At 41.4% G+C, this 14,950-nt stretch overlaps 1 protein-coding gene across 1 annotated transcript; it reads right to left on the bottom strand.

The window, feature by feature from the left end:
- Positions 1 to 2,694: 2,694 nt before the first annotated feature.
- Positions 2,695 to 14,750, bottom strand: LOC115105503 (uncharacterized). Its single transcript, XM_029627624.2, has 10 exons — positions 14,602 to 14,750; positions 11,217 to 11,363; positions 10,835 to 10,942; positions 9,258 to 9,663; positions 8,863 to 8,981; positions 8,440 to 8,587; positions 8,139 to 8,191; positions 7,891 to 7,988; positions 6,290 to 6,422; positions 2,695 to 6,067 (listed from the first exon to the last, which is right to left on the bottom strand). Exons 1-10 carry the CDS (start codon positions 14,620 to 14,622, stop codon positions 4,601 to 4,603), a joined length of 2,700 nt encoding a protein of 899 aa, XP_029483484.2. The 5' UTR covers positions 14,623 to 14,750; the 3' UTR covers positions 2,695 to 4,600.
- Positions 14,751 to 14,950: the final 200 nt, after the last annotated feature.

Below are 14,950 nucleotides of genomic sequence, written 5' to 3'. Positions count from 1 at the left end.
TTAATCTGTCCGAAACATAAATAACACAGCATTAGAATTCATTTCTCGTATTTGATCAAAGTAACATGATTTCATATTCATTCAGAGTACTTTCAAACTGGGCTGGAGAAACAGTTAGATTGAGGACAATAAGCAGCTTGTTCTGACTTTATAACAGAGTGGTATTGATTAATTGATCTGGTTCTATTTGAGGAAGTCTGGAGGGTGAAGGGGAGTGATGGCAGGTGGACAAAGACAAAAGGCTTTAGTTTCAACTCACATCTCCACTCTACACACACTCTGATTACCCTGGTCCCAGAACTTTGTGCTTTAGCCAAGTCCCCCGACTATAAGGGAAGAGGACCATATCCTTGGAACAGTCTGCCACAGCTGACACATACTGTAGGCAGGCATGCACAAACAACAATTTTCTATCACTGACTCACCCTCACGTCTAAGAGGAAAACAATCACGGGGTGTCCATATAAGTCTTGCTCAGACACAGGCCCCCCTGAACGCTCTCCCTCTCTCTCACTCTGCCGCCATGGAGAACAGACAGATGGTTGATGTGCCGAAAAAAAAACACACTAAATAACCACAGGGAGAAAAAAACAAGACACTTCATTTGGTCAGACATCCCTTCTTCTGTGCTTTATTTTCCACATAATGTCTAAGACTATTTTCCCTTGTGGACATCCTATCCTATAACGAACACAAACTAACATCAAAGCAGTGGCCCAATATAGGGAAAAATAGAAGTTCAGTTGTAAGTTTATTTGAATTACTATTTTTAGAGGCAAGGATCGTAATCTTGTTCAAGGTGTAAGAGTTATTAGCAAGACGTAAATCTCACCGCTTTGTGCACTGAAAGAAGCGTTTAGTGTTACTTTAGTCAACACAGAGTCTGTCTGAGACTAGGAGGCCAGCGTTACAGAACTAACATTTATATCTCCCAAAAGGATCACTTCTTGCTGTGCAGGAAAAATACAATCCACCTACCAGACCAGTGAAGCCTGGACTCATAGAGAGTTCTAAGTTGGAAAACAAAATCGGACCACAGATAGTAGCTGAATGACAGGAATTTCAGTATTCGACAAAAAGGGCTCCCAAAATGCAGGGCAGCAATCCCCGTTATAGAAAGCAATACAAAAAGTGACGCTTGTCCATGACATGGCTAAACAGACAATAACACATCTCTGCCCATACCTGGACCCCAGTTAACTCTCTACTGTGTGGTGCCAAGAACAACAAAGCAATGATCTGGTGGCTTCTGGAATGTGTTCATTTCCTTTTTGCTGTGACTGTTTACACAAAGTGTCCAGCCTGGCTGTGGCATTGAATACAGGAGCCGCTTCCATCAACAGGAATGCAGGATGTATATGATATGGAAACGTATACAAGTATTTGTGTGCTTGTGGGACATTCAATTCATTCATAAGGTGTGAAGAATAAAGAATAAACTAAAGCAGGGGTAGGCAATTCTAGTCCTCGAGGCCCTGATTGGTGTAACAGTTTTGCCCCAGCCCGAGTTAACACACCTGCCTCCAATAGTCACCTAATCATGAGCTTTGGTTTAGAATGTTTGCTAGGGACGGAGAATAAGTGTGACACCAATCAGGCCCTTGAGGACAGGAATTGCCCACCCCTGCACTAAACCAGTACTAGGGCTACTGAAAGTAAATTTTATATTTTTTAAATAATTGCTTGCCCCCCCACACATCATGTTTCTCTGGAAGGTCTCAAGAAATTATTTGCGATACCATTATGCCTCGAGGTTACCAAAACACTCAAATTATAGCAATTTTGACACATACCCAAGTGCAAGGCCTACTGAAACGCCTATCTATTCTTTGTGAATACAGATCTCTGGGCTGTTCAATTATTTAATATATCTGCACTGATATTTTTTGCATTGTAGCAAACTCAACAGTTACTTCTGTAGTGTAGAATATCCTTCCTCCCCTCCAGGACTGTACAACAGGCCTGACTGTTCATAGGACAGTGCTGGCCTGTGGTCTCCATCTAGTGGTCAATTTAGGAAACTGTCCGTCTCTATACTTCTTGCATTACAGAAAGAGACCTTTTCCTACAATAAAGGGGCAATTTCCCAGACACAGATTAACTCTATTCCTGGACTAAAAAGCAAGCTATATGGAGAATTTCCATTGAAATAGATTTTATAGTCCAGGATTAGTCACCGTGTCTGGCAAAACAGCTCCACTGAGTATAGGAAACATTAGGAACATCTACCCTAATATTGAGTTGGCCTTTTGCTCTCCGAACAGCCTCAATTAATCGGGGCATGGACTCTACAAGGTGTCGAAAGCGTTCCACAGGGATGCTGGCCCATGTTGACGCCAATGCTTCCCAGATCCAGTTGGCTAGATGTCCTTTGAGTGGTGGACCATTCTTGATACACACAGGAAACTGTTGGGTGTGAAAAACCCAGCAGCATTGTAGTTCGACACAAACCGGTGCGCCTGGCACCTACTACCATACCCCATTCAAAGGCACTTAAATATTTTGTCTTGCCCAGTCACCGTCTGAATGGCCCACATACACCATCCATGTCTCAAGGGTCCCCTTCAGCTACACGGATTGAAGTGGATTTAACAATAACGGATCATAGCGGTCACCTGGATTCACCTGGTCATTATGTCATGGAAAGTGGTGTTCTTAATATTTTGTATACTCAGTCTATAAACTTGTGCAAAAAACTGAAAAACATATTTAATATACAGTGATAAAACAAATGGTTGAAACAACCATATAAATCAAATTGTCATCGAGTACAGGAGTCAAGGTGTGGCACGGCGCTGGCCGTACTCTAATACACAGAGAAATTAATACTTGAGACAGATTTCTTCCATGAACAAGATGAGCTCAACTGATACAGATTGAAATAAAGACAACTACATGACATTAACTCTGTAGCAGGTGTTCAAGAAATAAAACAAAGGGGGAAAAGAAAAGCCAGTTGATCGGAGTCAACTGCAAATCAATTCCATATGCTGCAATTTTCTTTTCTAGGAATTATGACCATCCATATTTTAAAGTTGAATGAAGATACTCTTTCCCATTTGAACCAGAAGTTGGTATACTGTGAACCAACTAATAAAGTACCAGTCGGACAGTATTCAAAGTACTTAAGACGCAAAAACATTAAGTTGATTTTGTTCTACATGCATGATTGAAATGTAAACATTTGATCTTAAACTCTATAATTAAAATAATAACGTCAAAAAGCTACAAACTATTTAAGTAAAAGCATTAAATACCTATTCAACTCAATGAGGAACTTGCCACACCAAAATGATGTGTAGCTCAACTACTACATTTTGCCATCTCACCCAATGGCCGGCATGTGGACCGTTCACCTCAATGGTATGCTGACACTTTTAAACAAAGAAATAGACCAAATAAATAAAACAGTTTGAGCCACAACCAGCTGTAATTGTTTAACCAAATATTTAATAAGGATATCAACAGGAAAACGTTTTTTTGTAGGTTTTGGAAAAGTTATATTTTTTGTAAAATTCTACAGCCGAGAATCTTTACTCTCTTTATGGTAATCATACAGTAACACATTTGGTGTTGATAGTCAATAAAAATCCCCCTTCTACTGTACATCTGGTCTGGGCACACCCCAGTTTACCGTAAACAAAATATGGCATTTCATATATCTGTCTGACAGAATTACTTACTGGTGTCAATTGACTCGGAATAAGGCAACAACGACTAAATCTCACGTTAACCAGGCCAGTGGTGTCAGAATATTGTTTTTGAAACGAGACAGACATTAAAATACATTACAATTGGCATCAGAAAGTTAAATAATAAATATTGTAAGTGACTTCCGCATAAAAGGAAGGAAAGGGAACCAGTACAGTAGGAGTGCAAATCCTGCCGTCGTTGGAAACAAACAGGAAGTAATAAATGCAAGACTGAAGGGCACTACTGGAAAACAAACAGATGTTTTCCTGGTTGTTGCCATTTGTGTGACTCCGTGAATGACTACAAATCAGAGCACAAGAGATTCAAGGCACATCTTTTTGTATCCTTGATCCTATGGTTCTAACGATGAACTTCTCCTTAAGATGCTTTTGGAAAACTTGGTCCAGGAAGGGAGTGGATTGTTATAAAAACCTCTGACCTACTGATTGTTTTGTAATATACTTCATTTAACAGTAAAAAGAAAATTTAAAAAACGATAGTATTTCCTACGAAACGTAGAACACAAGTTAAGCTTTAATATAGCTACATAATTCAAGTTAGATGAAGCCCGAAAGTTGTATTATGCATAGTATCATACAATGTACATAATTAGATCATTGAATAGTGTCAAGGCAAATGGCAGTGTTTTCAAAGGTGTGTGTGTCGTTACTGAGTTCACAGGATTTTAGTCTTTGATTGTATGTTTGAGAGTTACCTCCCATAAGGGAGAGTGGAGGAGTGATTGTCGGTGTTAGTCGTGAGGCTGTTGGGGTTGTGTGCAGTTGTTCAGGTACCTTGGCTGGGCCTGGGTTGGAGGCAGGACAGAACTGGGCAGCCCTTTGACAGAAGCCTCAACATCACATCTCCTCATCCTCCTGTTGGCCCCCAGAGCCACTTGTAGAGTGGGCTAAGGAGTCCTCAGTCCCCTCTCTGATATAGCATCCTCCATATTTATGGTTTTACCCTCTTCTTCTACCCTCTCCAGTTTACTCCCCTCCACTACTGCCTTTTCTCCCTCCTCCGATTGCGGTTGTATACCATCCTCCATTTTAACAGTTTCAACTGCCATCTTCTCTTCTTTCCCATTCTCCCACATCTTTATATTTCCTCCCTCTTTCTCCACCATCTCCTGTTCTGTTTTTACAGAGCAGTCTTCCACAGGCTCCACCTCCACAAAGCTGCTCTCCCTCCAGTCCTCTTCCACCTTCACCTGGATTACTGGCTCAGAGTCAGACGTCCTGCCCTGGTTCTCCAGAGGGGTGTCTCCAGAACCTTCCCCAGACTCGGTGAGGCAGAGCTGGGGAGATGGAGAATTGGTGTCTGGGCTGGTGGTGTGACAAGGCAGCTCCAGGAGGAAAGCCCTTGCCCTGCTGGGTGAGCTCAGGTCCTCAGCCTCCTCGCACGACTCCATTCTATGCCTTTTAGCTAAGGGGAGTGTGGTGTCACCATTTTCCTGATCCCCTGCAGCCATCCTGGAGCCAGTATCAGAGGCAGATCTTCTGGTGGTGGAGCGCTTGCTGAGGTTGAGCGGTAGGGCCTGCTCTGGGGGAGGGGTGATGGGTAAACAGGGCTTGCCACTCAGGTCCTGGGCTAAGACCTCCGACAGCCGCTTGGTGAAGGAGTGAAGCTGGGCCAAGCCCAGCCGTGTATGCATCAGCTGGCGCACCTGCAGGCTGCAGTCCAGATCCAGGGGTAGGACCCGGAGAGGGGGCAGGGGAGGCCTGCTGCTACGGCCCTCCCTGGTGCTAGTACTGCTGCTGCCCCCCCCCTGGGCTGCCTCATCAAGCCCACACCCCAAACACTGGTGGTGAGACTGCAGATGGGGCTGGTCCCCATTGGGAAGGGGGGTGTCTGAGCTCCCTGCTTTGGCCTGGAGGTGGAAGCTGGAGGGCTGGTGGGAGGCAGGGTCCTGGGTGTTTAGACCAGGGCTGTCTAAGCTATTGAGGCCCAGTCGGCTCCTAAAGAGATCCAGGGGATAGGGGCCTTTAGAGGGCCTGAACCCTCCTAGGGAGCCCGCTGCGTGGAGCCTGGAGAGATCAGACAGGAGATTTGCAGGAGACAGAGTGGGTGATGGTGCTAGAGTATCCCCGTTCGCCACCTTTACCTCCCTCTCCATTTTGGGCAGGAGTGGGACAGACATGGGGGACAGTTCTGGGGTTAGTGGCATGTTGGCCAGGTTTAGCCCCTGGAACACAGACAGGGACTGGAGAGAGGGGTCCTGCAGGGGTTTGGACCCTAGGTCCAGGCTGGGTTTGGCTGGGGGAGACAGGACCACTGGACTGGCCTTGGAGGCTAGAAGTTTGGCCTGGTTCTTTTTGCCTGGAGGTCTGCCCCTGCCCCTCTTCACTACCACCACACCGCCTGGAGAAATAGTCTAGTGAGAGAGAGATGCCATACATGAGGATGGATTCAGTTACACTTTCTGAATGATTCTCATGTTAGTCTCTAGAATGTAATAGAATACATAAATTTACATCAGATTCAGGTCAAGCCAAGACAACTAGCGATGACAGCATATTAAATATCAAATGACTGACATGAACTGAGCAAGTCAACAATGAACTGTATGTGGAGTGAGAGATGAGCAGACACTTACTGGAGGAGGGGTGGGGGTTGCAGTCTTCTTCACCAGCGGTCTCCTCCCCCTGCCCCGGATAGGCCCAGTGGATGCTGGGAGTTTGAGTTCTGCTCCTCTTCCATGTATGTGCTCCTCATAGGGAAGCATCAGCCTGAGGGAAACACACAGAACCAAAAGTTCCAAAATGAAAAACACGTTTTGTAAGGAAACACCAATGCCGAAAAGCCTAAAATGCAGTGGATTTCAACCAGGTACTGTACAGCCCATTAGCCTAGGGGTCTCTAATAGGTCAGCCCATCAATGAGTAACTAGCCAAACAACTCTGAAAGTAAAAGCAATTTTCACGTGTTCCACCGCAAACGGTCATAAACAAATCTCGCAGGTGTGGGACTGGTGACACCCTCCTGCAAGCTCCCAGCTGCTATCAACGCAACATTTACATTATCCCACCCCTGGTTAGCCACTATTGGCTTAAAAGCCAAAACTAAAACACAATATCTGCCAATTAATTTCCAACAATATTGCCCCAGTCTGTGTGATGAGCGCGTTTGTCTATCACTCCGTGAGTAGCCAGTTGATGTGATAACCATCTTGTGGGTTGACAGAAATATAGCCAGAGCCCGGACTTGAACATTTCTGGAGAGACCTGAAAATAGCTGTGCAGCAACACTCCCCATCCAACCTGACTGAACTTGAGAGGATCTGCAGAGAAGAATGGGAGAAACTCTCCAAATACAGGTGTGCCAAGCTAGAAGTGTCATACCCAAGAAGTTGAGGCTGTAATTGCTGCCAAAGGTGCTTCAACAAAGTACTGAGTAAACGGGTCTGAATACTTACGTAAATGTGATAGTTTATAAAATGAATTTTTTAAATTATGCATTTTAGAATAAGGATGTAACACAACAAAATGTGGAAAAAGTCAAGGGGTATGATTAATATCCGAATGCACTGTATATTATGAGTAAGTATATAATTTGTATCTTATTTGCAAACTTTGGCATGAAATCAGCAGCAGTACAAAACCATCACTGGACAGGCAGATTAGACCCCACATGTGTGATGTGATTTAAGCATTGGCATTCAATTTTGTTCTTTCTCTATGAACAATTGTAATTTCGACAAATCTAAACCAGGAAAATACAACTGAGAAAACGTGATTTGGGAAAACATAAAACAGAACTTGGGAAAGACATGACAGATTTGAATAGCTTATTAACCATTATTTTACCAGGTATATTGACAGTAAACTATGCACTACTTCCTCTTGTACACTAAGGACCCCGTGAAGAGTTGCAGGGGAGAATAGAAGAACGTGCCCATTTGAAAGCTAGAGAAAAAAATAAATAGCGTGTGACGTTTAATTTTTTTTAAGTATCTCTCATGCTAGAAAAGGTTGGAGACCCCTGCATTAGCCTATAATTCTAGAGAAATAGTATATATTGAATTTGTTCATTAAATCGTATCAGACCCCCGAATCAGCATTTCTCACAGCTGAAGCCTGGGTTATATTGTGTACTGTGGTTATAAACATGGTTTCCTTTTGTCACAAGAAGAATAGGCATGCTTTAGGTGAGGCACAATGTAAACTGGTCTGGGCACAAGCAGTGTTCCTGCCTCACCTCTCATAGTGCCTCCGGGTGCAGGTGGCTGCGCTGGTGCTGCCCGGGCATCCTCCTAGTTCATTATACACTTTCTTCCACAGACGCTGGGACGTCACCTACAGGAGAGAGATTGTAAATGGTTTAAAAGTAGTTTTTAGACCGTCAATTTTTTCCATAAACATGAACTAATTTGCTTAGATATTGCAATCGTACCACTATTGTACAAGATATGTGGATGATACAGAACGATGGCCTTCACTACTCACCCTCTCATGGCCGCCCAGCCGTTTGACTACAGAGTACATGACAAACAGGTCAACTGTAGACACGGGGACAGACAAGAGTGTTAAAGCATATCATAGGTCCTAGGAGCTGTGGCCTTGACGGTCTGGTTTACAACGCTGACACATATACAGCTTGTTCAAAGACATGGTGGGAACATTTTATTTAGTTCTGTAGGGAAAACTCATCAAATCAAACTGAAAGTACAGCAAAGGACCCTTTGTATTCAAAACCTTTGGTAGGAGTATTAATGGTGGTTGATGAAGTCATCAGTGAGCGACTCACTCTTCTTGAAGCCGAGGTTGGGCACCTTGCTGATGGGTGAGCCGCAGCGCTCCATGTAGCAGTAGAGTTGATCCAGGAACAGCTGCTCATCAGAGTGGGGGAGACAGCCCTCCTCACAATGCATCTCCACACTGCCCATCACATTCTCCTACAGGATACATAAGGTTATAACAATACTACATCTAGTAATGCTGTACATCCCCATTCCAGTTGGTGTCTATTAGGAAATGTGGAATTCTCACGTCTAAGAATAGTAACTACTTGGCATAAAGAGTGTATTTGATGCATTTCATGACAAAGAAACCTAAAAGGTAATTACTATGATATTAAGTAATTTCTAAGTGAATATGAGGTGAATAATAAGACATCTGAAAGTTATGTATGTAGCCATATCAACAGTTATTAGAACAAAACAAAGTGTACCTTCATTCTCTCTATCCAGGACTCTGATTGGTTGAGGGCTGGTGGCTCCAAAGCTTTCTGGCCTTCTGGCCTGCCTCTCCTCTTGCGGGGTCGCCCCTTCAAGCTAAGAGAGGTGCATCCTTGGAATGAGAGATATACATTTAATCCTAATTCAAAATAACAAGATAATAATTTGCCTTTCAAAAAACATTGAACTAAGTACAAAATAACAAGATGACCACAACATACAGTAAATGAGTTAATATAATAGTGTAAGGTTGCATTAATTAATTTGAATTTATTGTCCACCCATTTTAGATTCCATTGTCTAATTAGGGTTAAAAAAATATAATCACTTCAGCCATTGGCCACATTTACATTAATAGAGAGATCAAGTTCCCCAGCCTGCTGCTCACCCAGCTGTGTCCAGACACTGGTGTTGCTGTCCAGGGTGGGGTGGTTGAAGGTATCCCGGCAATAGAGGACTTGTGTGTTGTGTTGGGCCACCCTGATCCCTCCCAGGGCCAGCAGATGGGGGTTCTGGAGCCCCAACCCTACCTCGTCCTGGATGCGCCTCTGCAGGGCGCGGAAGCGGCAGTACTGGGGGTAGCTGAGCACCTTGACCCCTAGACGCTCACTCTCAGCCTTCTCTTTGAATGGCATTGGGGCTCCGTTGGTAATAATAGGGGTGGGTTTGTGATGACCGTTGGTCCTGCTGGACTTCTGGCTGCCTCCTTTCCAACCTTGAGGTTCCGGACAGGTCCACCTCACCAGATCCTCCACCCGCACCACTATCTTCTTAGAAACAGCCAACACCTCATCCTGAGGGACACACACACACACACACTTAGATCCCCATTAAAGCCATACTACTTTATTTGTGCATACCCTCAAAGAAAGGGCCACCAAGATTATTTTTGTTTAAGAATCAAGGAAATACATCCCATGCAAAAACAAATTGCTGTGAAGAAATTACCTTAGACTTCACTAAGTTAGTAACCCTATTAACCCTAACCCGTTTCTTTAGTGGACACAGAATGTGGTTGGTTTACATATCTTCACCACATAGGACAAGATTAAGTTCTCCCAGTCAGAGTACCAATGGCCTGTGGCACATGAGGAGCCATCAGAGCTCTCCTACGCCTCCCAGACCCGTTTGACACCAGTGACAATGATCCACAGCACTTGTGCCTCAGGCACTACACACCTATACCACTGATAGAAGCAAGCTGGCCTATCTCACACATTTTTCACATTCACCTCCAACTATAGGGGAATACATGAACAACAAACTGTAACAGGTATTTTTTTTTACCACGACTCCCCTCTAAAGATGTTATTTTTCACTATGATTAACATAGCACTATAGTGAAATAGGAGACTTTGGAAAACCTGGGATTCATGATCCCAGCAAAAATAATGTTTTTTTTGGAATGGAATAAATAAATAAAAATACAAGTATAACATCTCATAGAACGACTCTTTGCCATTCGTATGCACTTTTAAAACTTTAGGTATGAAGAATATACTTTAGTAAGAATGCATTTCATTATACATGAATTGTGCAAGTTAAAAACATTTCACAAATAAGAAGGGGAAAAGTGACACATCAATCTAATGATTCTTGTTAATAGTTAGTTATGTGGCAACCATTTGTAAATTGAGAAACACTTGTGGTTAAACAAGTAGGCTAAAAGCCAGGCACACACAATCCATTATTGCATCAACCCAAGCCAAAATTTGACTATGGAAGAAATGCACAGTACAGTATGTCCTTTCATGAGATATGCTGTATATGACACGCTAGTCTAGCAATGACATATGGCCGGTAGGTTTGTGTGATTCTTGGTGAAACAGTATGACAACCACACTCAGTGTTTACAGTAATGTAGACTTTAAAATGTACATAGTTTTAAAATTGTTATAGTTTAGTTTGAACACTTCTACATTATGTAAAACAATCGAGCTCGGTGGTGCCCTGCCCCCTACCCACCTCGCCATGCTCTCTGGTTCTGCCTTTGGGAGTATCCTCAGGGAGGAAGTAGAGTCTGGAGCTGGCCAGCAGATGGCACTGGGCCTGGTCCTCCCACAGTAACATCACCTGAAATAAGAAATACATAGAAGATGCTTTTATCCAGAGCGACTTACAATAAATACGTAATCGGTACAGTGGCACAAGAAGGAATTCATCCCAAAACTCTGGGGTCCGTTCATGAGGGTACAATGTTACAGAACGTTCATAATCAGGTAGAAATCCTTAGGGAAGAACAGATATTGAGTATCCATCTGCAACGTTCTACACAGTCACCACCCTGAATACACCCCTGGTATGGCAAGTATCATGTGCAAACTAACAGAGCTATTAGAATTCATACCTCAGCAATGCCCACAGGTTCTTCAGGGCCACAGCGTACATAGTAGAACTCCCCCAGTTTCCAGACCTGAGCAGCGGACCCGGACCCACAGCTCACTGACTTATAGAAGGCAAAGGAGCCACGCAGGTAGGAGGGAGCACCTAACCACTGTGTGAGCGAGAGAGAGAGGCCAGAGTATTTCAACCATTCCCGTCTGTTCAATGACAGGGCATGTGATCTGAATCAACCTCGATCCATAATGTAAATGTAGTCTTGTTCCCCATTTGATTTTCATGAAGTCCATTTAAGCTAAATTGTAATATGGTATGAATACAACTCTGTTAAAGATTAGTTTAACAAACAACAAAACTATGTGTACTCGTAATTTATTCAGCAATTATACTGGGAACAATAATCATGTGACTAGGACTTGAAAAGCTCCACATATCTTATTCAAATTGTTAAGAATTTAGTTCAGAATATTTTAAGTACTAAGCTCCTGACAACTGCTATTTAAATCAACTTCCTTTAAACAGAAAATAATATACCATTTGAATAATAGGGTGATTCCTCACAAAACAAGACCATGATTTTTAGTATGTTCACAAAATGTAATCAATAGATGGGTCATTTTTAAAGCATAATTGAGGAATAATTAATTGAAGTTTAAACATTTGGGAAATGTTGTCTTTAAGCCTCTAATGTTTCCTCTTTAGCTGTACCGCTTGCTCAGCAATAAGTAGTATTTTGATTTTTTTAAACTACATTAATTCAGGAATATAAACATCAATACTGAAACAATAAAAAGTATGATTTGGCTATTTTTTAAATTATATTGTCGAACAGGCGATGTAACCAATCACAGCCATCATACTTGTATCATTGTACATCCTGCAAATCACCAGCAGAGGGCGACCATTTTGAATATAGTTTCACATTTACTGTTTGGTAATACTTACAAATTGGATCCTAACTCTAAAAGTATCTGAAATCCTACTTTGGAACGTTATGTTTAATACACTCTTAGAGGCCTTGGTAAGGCCAAAATGTCACAAATATTCCAACTTTAAATAATTATTTTTCAATTATGCTTGAAGGTACAAATGTCAAATATATGTCAATAATCCTTCCTCCAAAAGGACCCTTATATGAATTACATTTCATGAAAAATCCCAGAAATCATAGTCTTCTTTTGTTATAGTTTTGTGAGTTATCACCCAGTACAACTAGGCCATCATTGTAAATAAGAATTTGTTCTTAACTGACTTGCCTAGTTAAATAAATGTTAACAATAATCATTTAAAAAAAGCTAATAGTACAACTAACTTCTGAGCCCATCACAAATGTCCGTAATCTAGACATGGGAAATGTAATTTAAATGGCAAAACTCAAACAAATACAGATGTCATCCCTTCTATGTGTACAATTTGAATGTCAAACAACTCATACAGAAAAACTCATTCACATGATACCAATTATCCATTTGGGCCATGAGCATGAACGTTCAGATTCCACCAAATGTTCCTGGCAAAGGCCTGCATTCCTCCCCATTTATCAACATTAGTTCATACATGTTGTTCTGCTCAATATATGACTCTCTATATGAGAGCAACCTCGCTGCTACTGGCCACAAAGGACAGCCATTTTCACAAAATTACAATGGCTTTCAATATCTGAATTAGGCCAAATACAGAGCCCGCTCTGCTTTCCACCCTAGTGTCACCATGCACCAATACCCATTCCCAAATATCTAATCTATTTAGTAGGCAATCCTTATTCACAGATAGTATGATGTGACTGTATGCATATTTGAAAGGGTTATAAAAATAAAAGGATACAATTGGATATCCAACATAAAACACTTGTTTTGTGATGAATCAAAACTATGAAGAACTGTGTTGTAACAGGCTATTTTAATTCATATAGACCTTAAACTCTGATGTCCTAATCTAAAAATATAGAATAAATCAATTAACACCCCTGTAGTTCTATTATAGGGTATATCCTAGGTGCATAAATGAGGAAAATGCTCAAATTCGCACCCCTCGTACCCGCGCATTTACGAGCAACCCCGGCCCCTACCCCCCTTCCAATGCAGCAGGAACAGAGCTGTGCGTGCACACGTTGATCACTTGGCCAACTAGTGGTGAAAACGAGGCAAGGCTGATTTTACAGTAAATCCTTAAACCACATAAAACTGGATTTTCAATTTTGAGAAGGATTTTGAAGGGAAAAAAACGAACCTACTGAAAGGATACGTTAATGCTCATGATGGCATTTGAAATAGCCTGCACTGCTGTTCCAGAAATAGAGAAACGAATGGAAAATATGTTCTTTCTGCAAAATAACAATGTGACCTTGGATATCCTATTATACAAAACATTGTCTACACAATATTACAACATTATACGAAGTGGAAAAGTAGGCCTATATCATTAGATAATTGGAACATATAATATCAACCATAACTTTGAGAAACATATGATTACTGTATACGCTACAACTTAAATATAATTATGAATGCAGTATAACCTATATATGTTCAACCTTTCTGATATTAAATATACAACCAATATAGGCCTACTGTTACTGAAGTCCTACAATTCGACAGAAGTTTTTGGTGGGCCTGGTATTATACAATCAAGATAATCCTCGCAATTTCAAGTACAAAGTACAGCGATTTCCTCACAATATTAACATTCCATTTTGAGCTATACCAAATAAACACGATACATAATGTCAGGGATTTTTTTATACCCATATGTTGGCCATTTGTTCGCTAAATAAACTGCTCCACCTTGTTCCTTAGATTATATTTTAATCTTTAATATCACGTCACTGCAAATGTAAAATATTAATTTTCGACTTACTCCAAACTTGGTTTTAAGTTACAATACCATCGATTTGTTTGAAAAACAAGCATAAAAGTTTCTTAATATTGCGGAATCGTCAGATAAAATTGTTTTTAATGTGGAAATGTGGGGGTGGGGGTAGAGAGGGAGAACGTAAGTAGTCGACACGACACACAAAGAAATCAATCATTAACAAGAAGAAAATATAGACGTATTGAAGTTGAATTAAATTGCAAACCCTGACCAATAAAATCCTATAATCATGTCAGCGGAATTTGGGGCTTTCAAAATATAATAGCGAGCTATTTTCTCCCTTGGAAAGTTGTGACTCATCCAGCAAAGTTGTAATTGCGAAAGTCTTTTTAGCTTGATAGGATAACAATCAATTCGACATTCTAAACAAAATTACAGATTTGAAAAAGGGAAAACTGATATCAAAATGAGACCGACACATAGTCGGTTTATTTTCGATATCAACAGGTAAAAGTGGCATGCGTGCGCATAGGAAAATCACGATTTATTTCAAAATAATATAAAGTGAGTGTCGGCTTTACCTGTATTGCATTCTGCTCCATTGCAGTAACACATTCCCTTATTCCCTCTCAGAGCCCCCTATCAAGTTACACAGCCGGGAACTCACCGGCACACAAACAAATGCTCAAGAAGAAAAGGTTTCTCTTTTTTTGTGAAAATAGGACAGGATCTAGGTGTGGCCAAAGCTGTTTGCGAGAGTAGGCTATAACATATTGTTCATATGAAAGTGGAAATTTTTCATGTAAGGACATTTTTATCATCCTGAAGTCATTGTGGTTCGAGTTTAAAAATGTCCATCTTTTATTTTTCACGATGGTATTGCATCAATGAAGTTTAGTTACATTGTAATATCAACGTTGTTGAGCTGAC

Source organism: Oncorhynchus nerka, linkage group LG22 (assembly GCF_034236695.1).
Source record: "Oncorhynchus nerka isolate Pitt River linkage group LG22, Oner_Uvic_2.0, whole genome shotgun sequence".
In the NCBI taxonomy this organism is placed as follows: Eukaryota; Metazoa; Chordata; class Actinopteri; order Salmoniformes; family Salmonidae; genus Oncorhynchus; species Oncorhynchus nerka.
The sequence above is the reverse complement of the archived record's forward strand: the minus strand, read 5'-3'. Positions and strand labels throughout refer to the sequence as shown.

What these genes read in the sequence shown, in the direction of transcription:
- LOC115105503 (XM_029627624.2), bottom strand. Translation starts at nt 14,622, where the DNA reads ATGGAGCAGAATGCAATACAG. An exon ending in TGGAGCAGAATGCAATACAG is followed by an intron (nt 11,364 to 14,601) that starts GTAAAGCCGACA and finishes TCGCTCACACAG; the next exon opens with TGGTTAGGTGCTCCCTCCTA. An exon ending in CCTGGATAGAGAGAATGAAG is followed by an intron (nt 8,588 to 8,862) that starts GTACACTTTGTT and finishes TGTATCCTGTAG; the next exon opens with GAGAATGTGATGGGCAGTGT.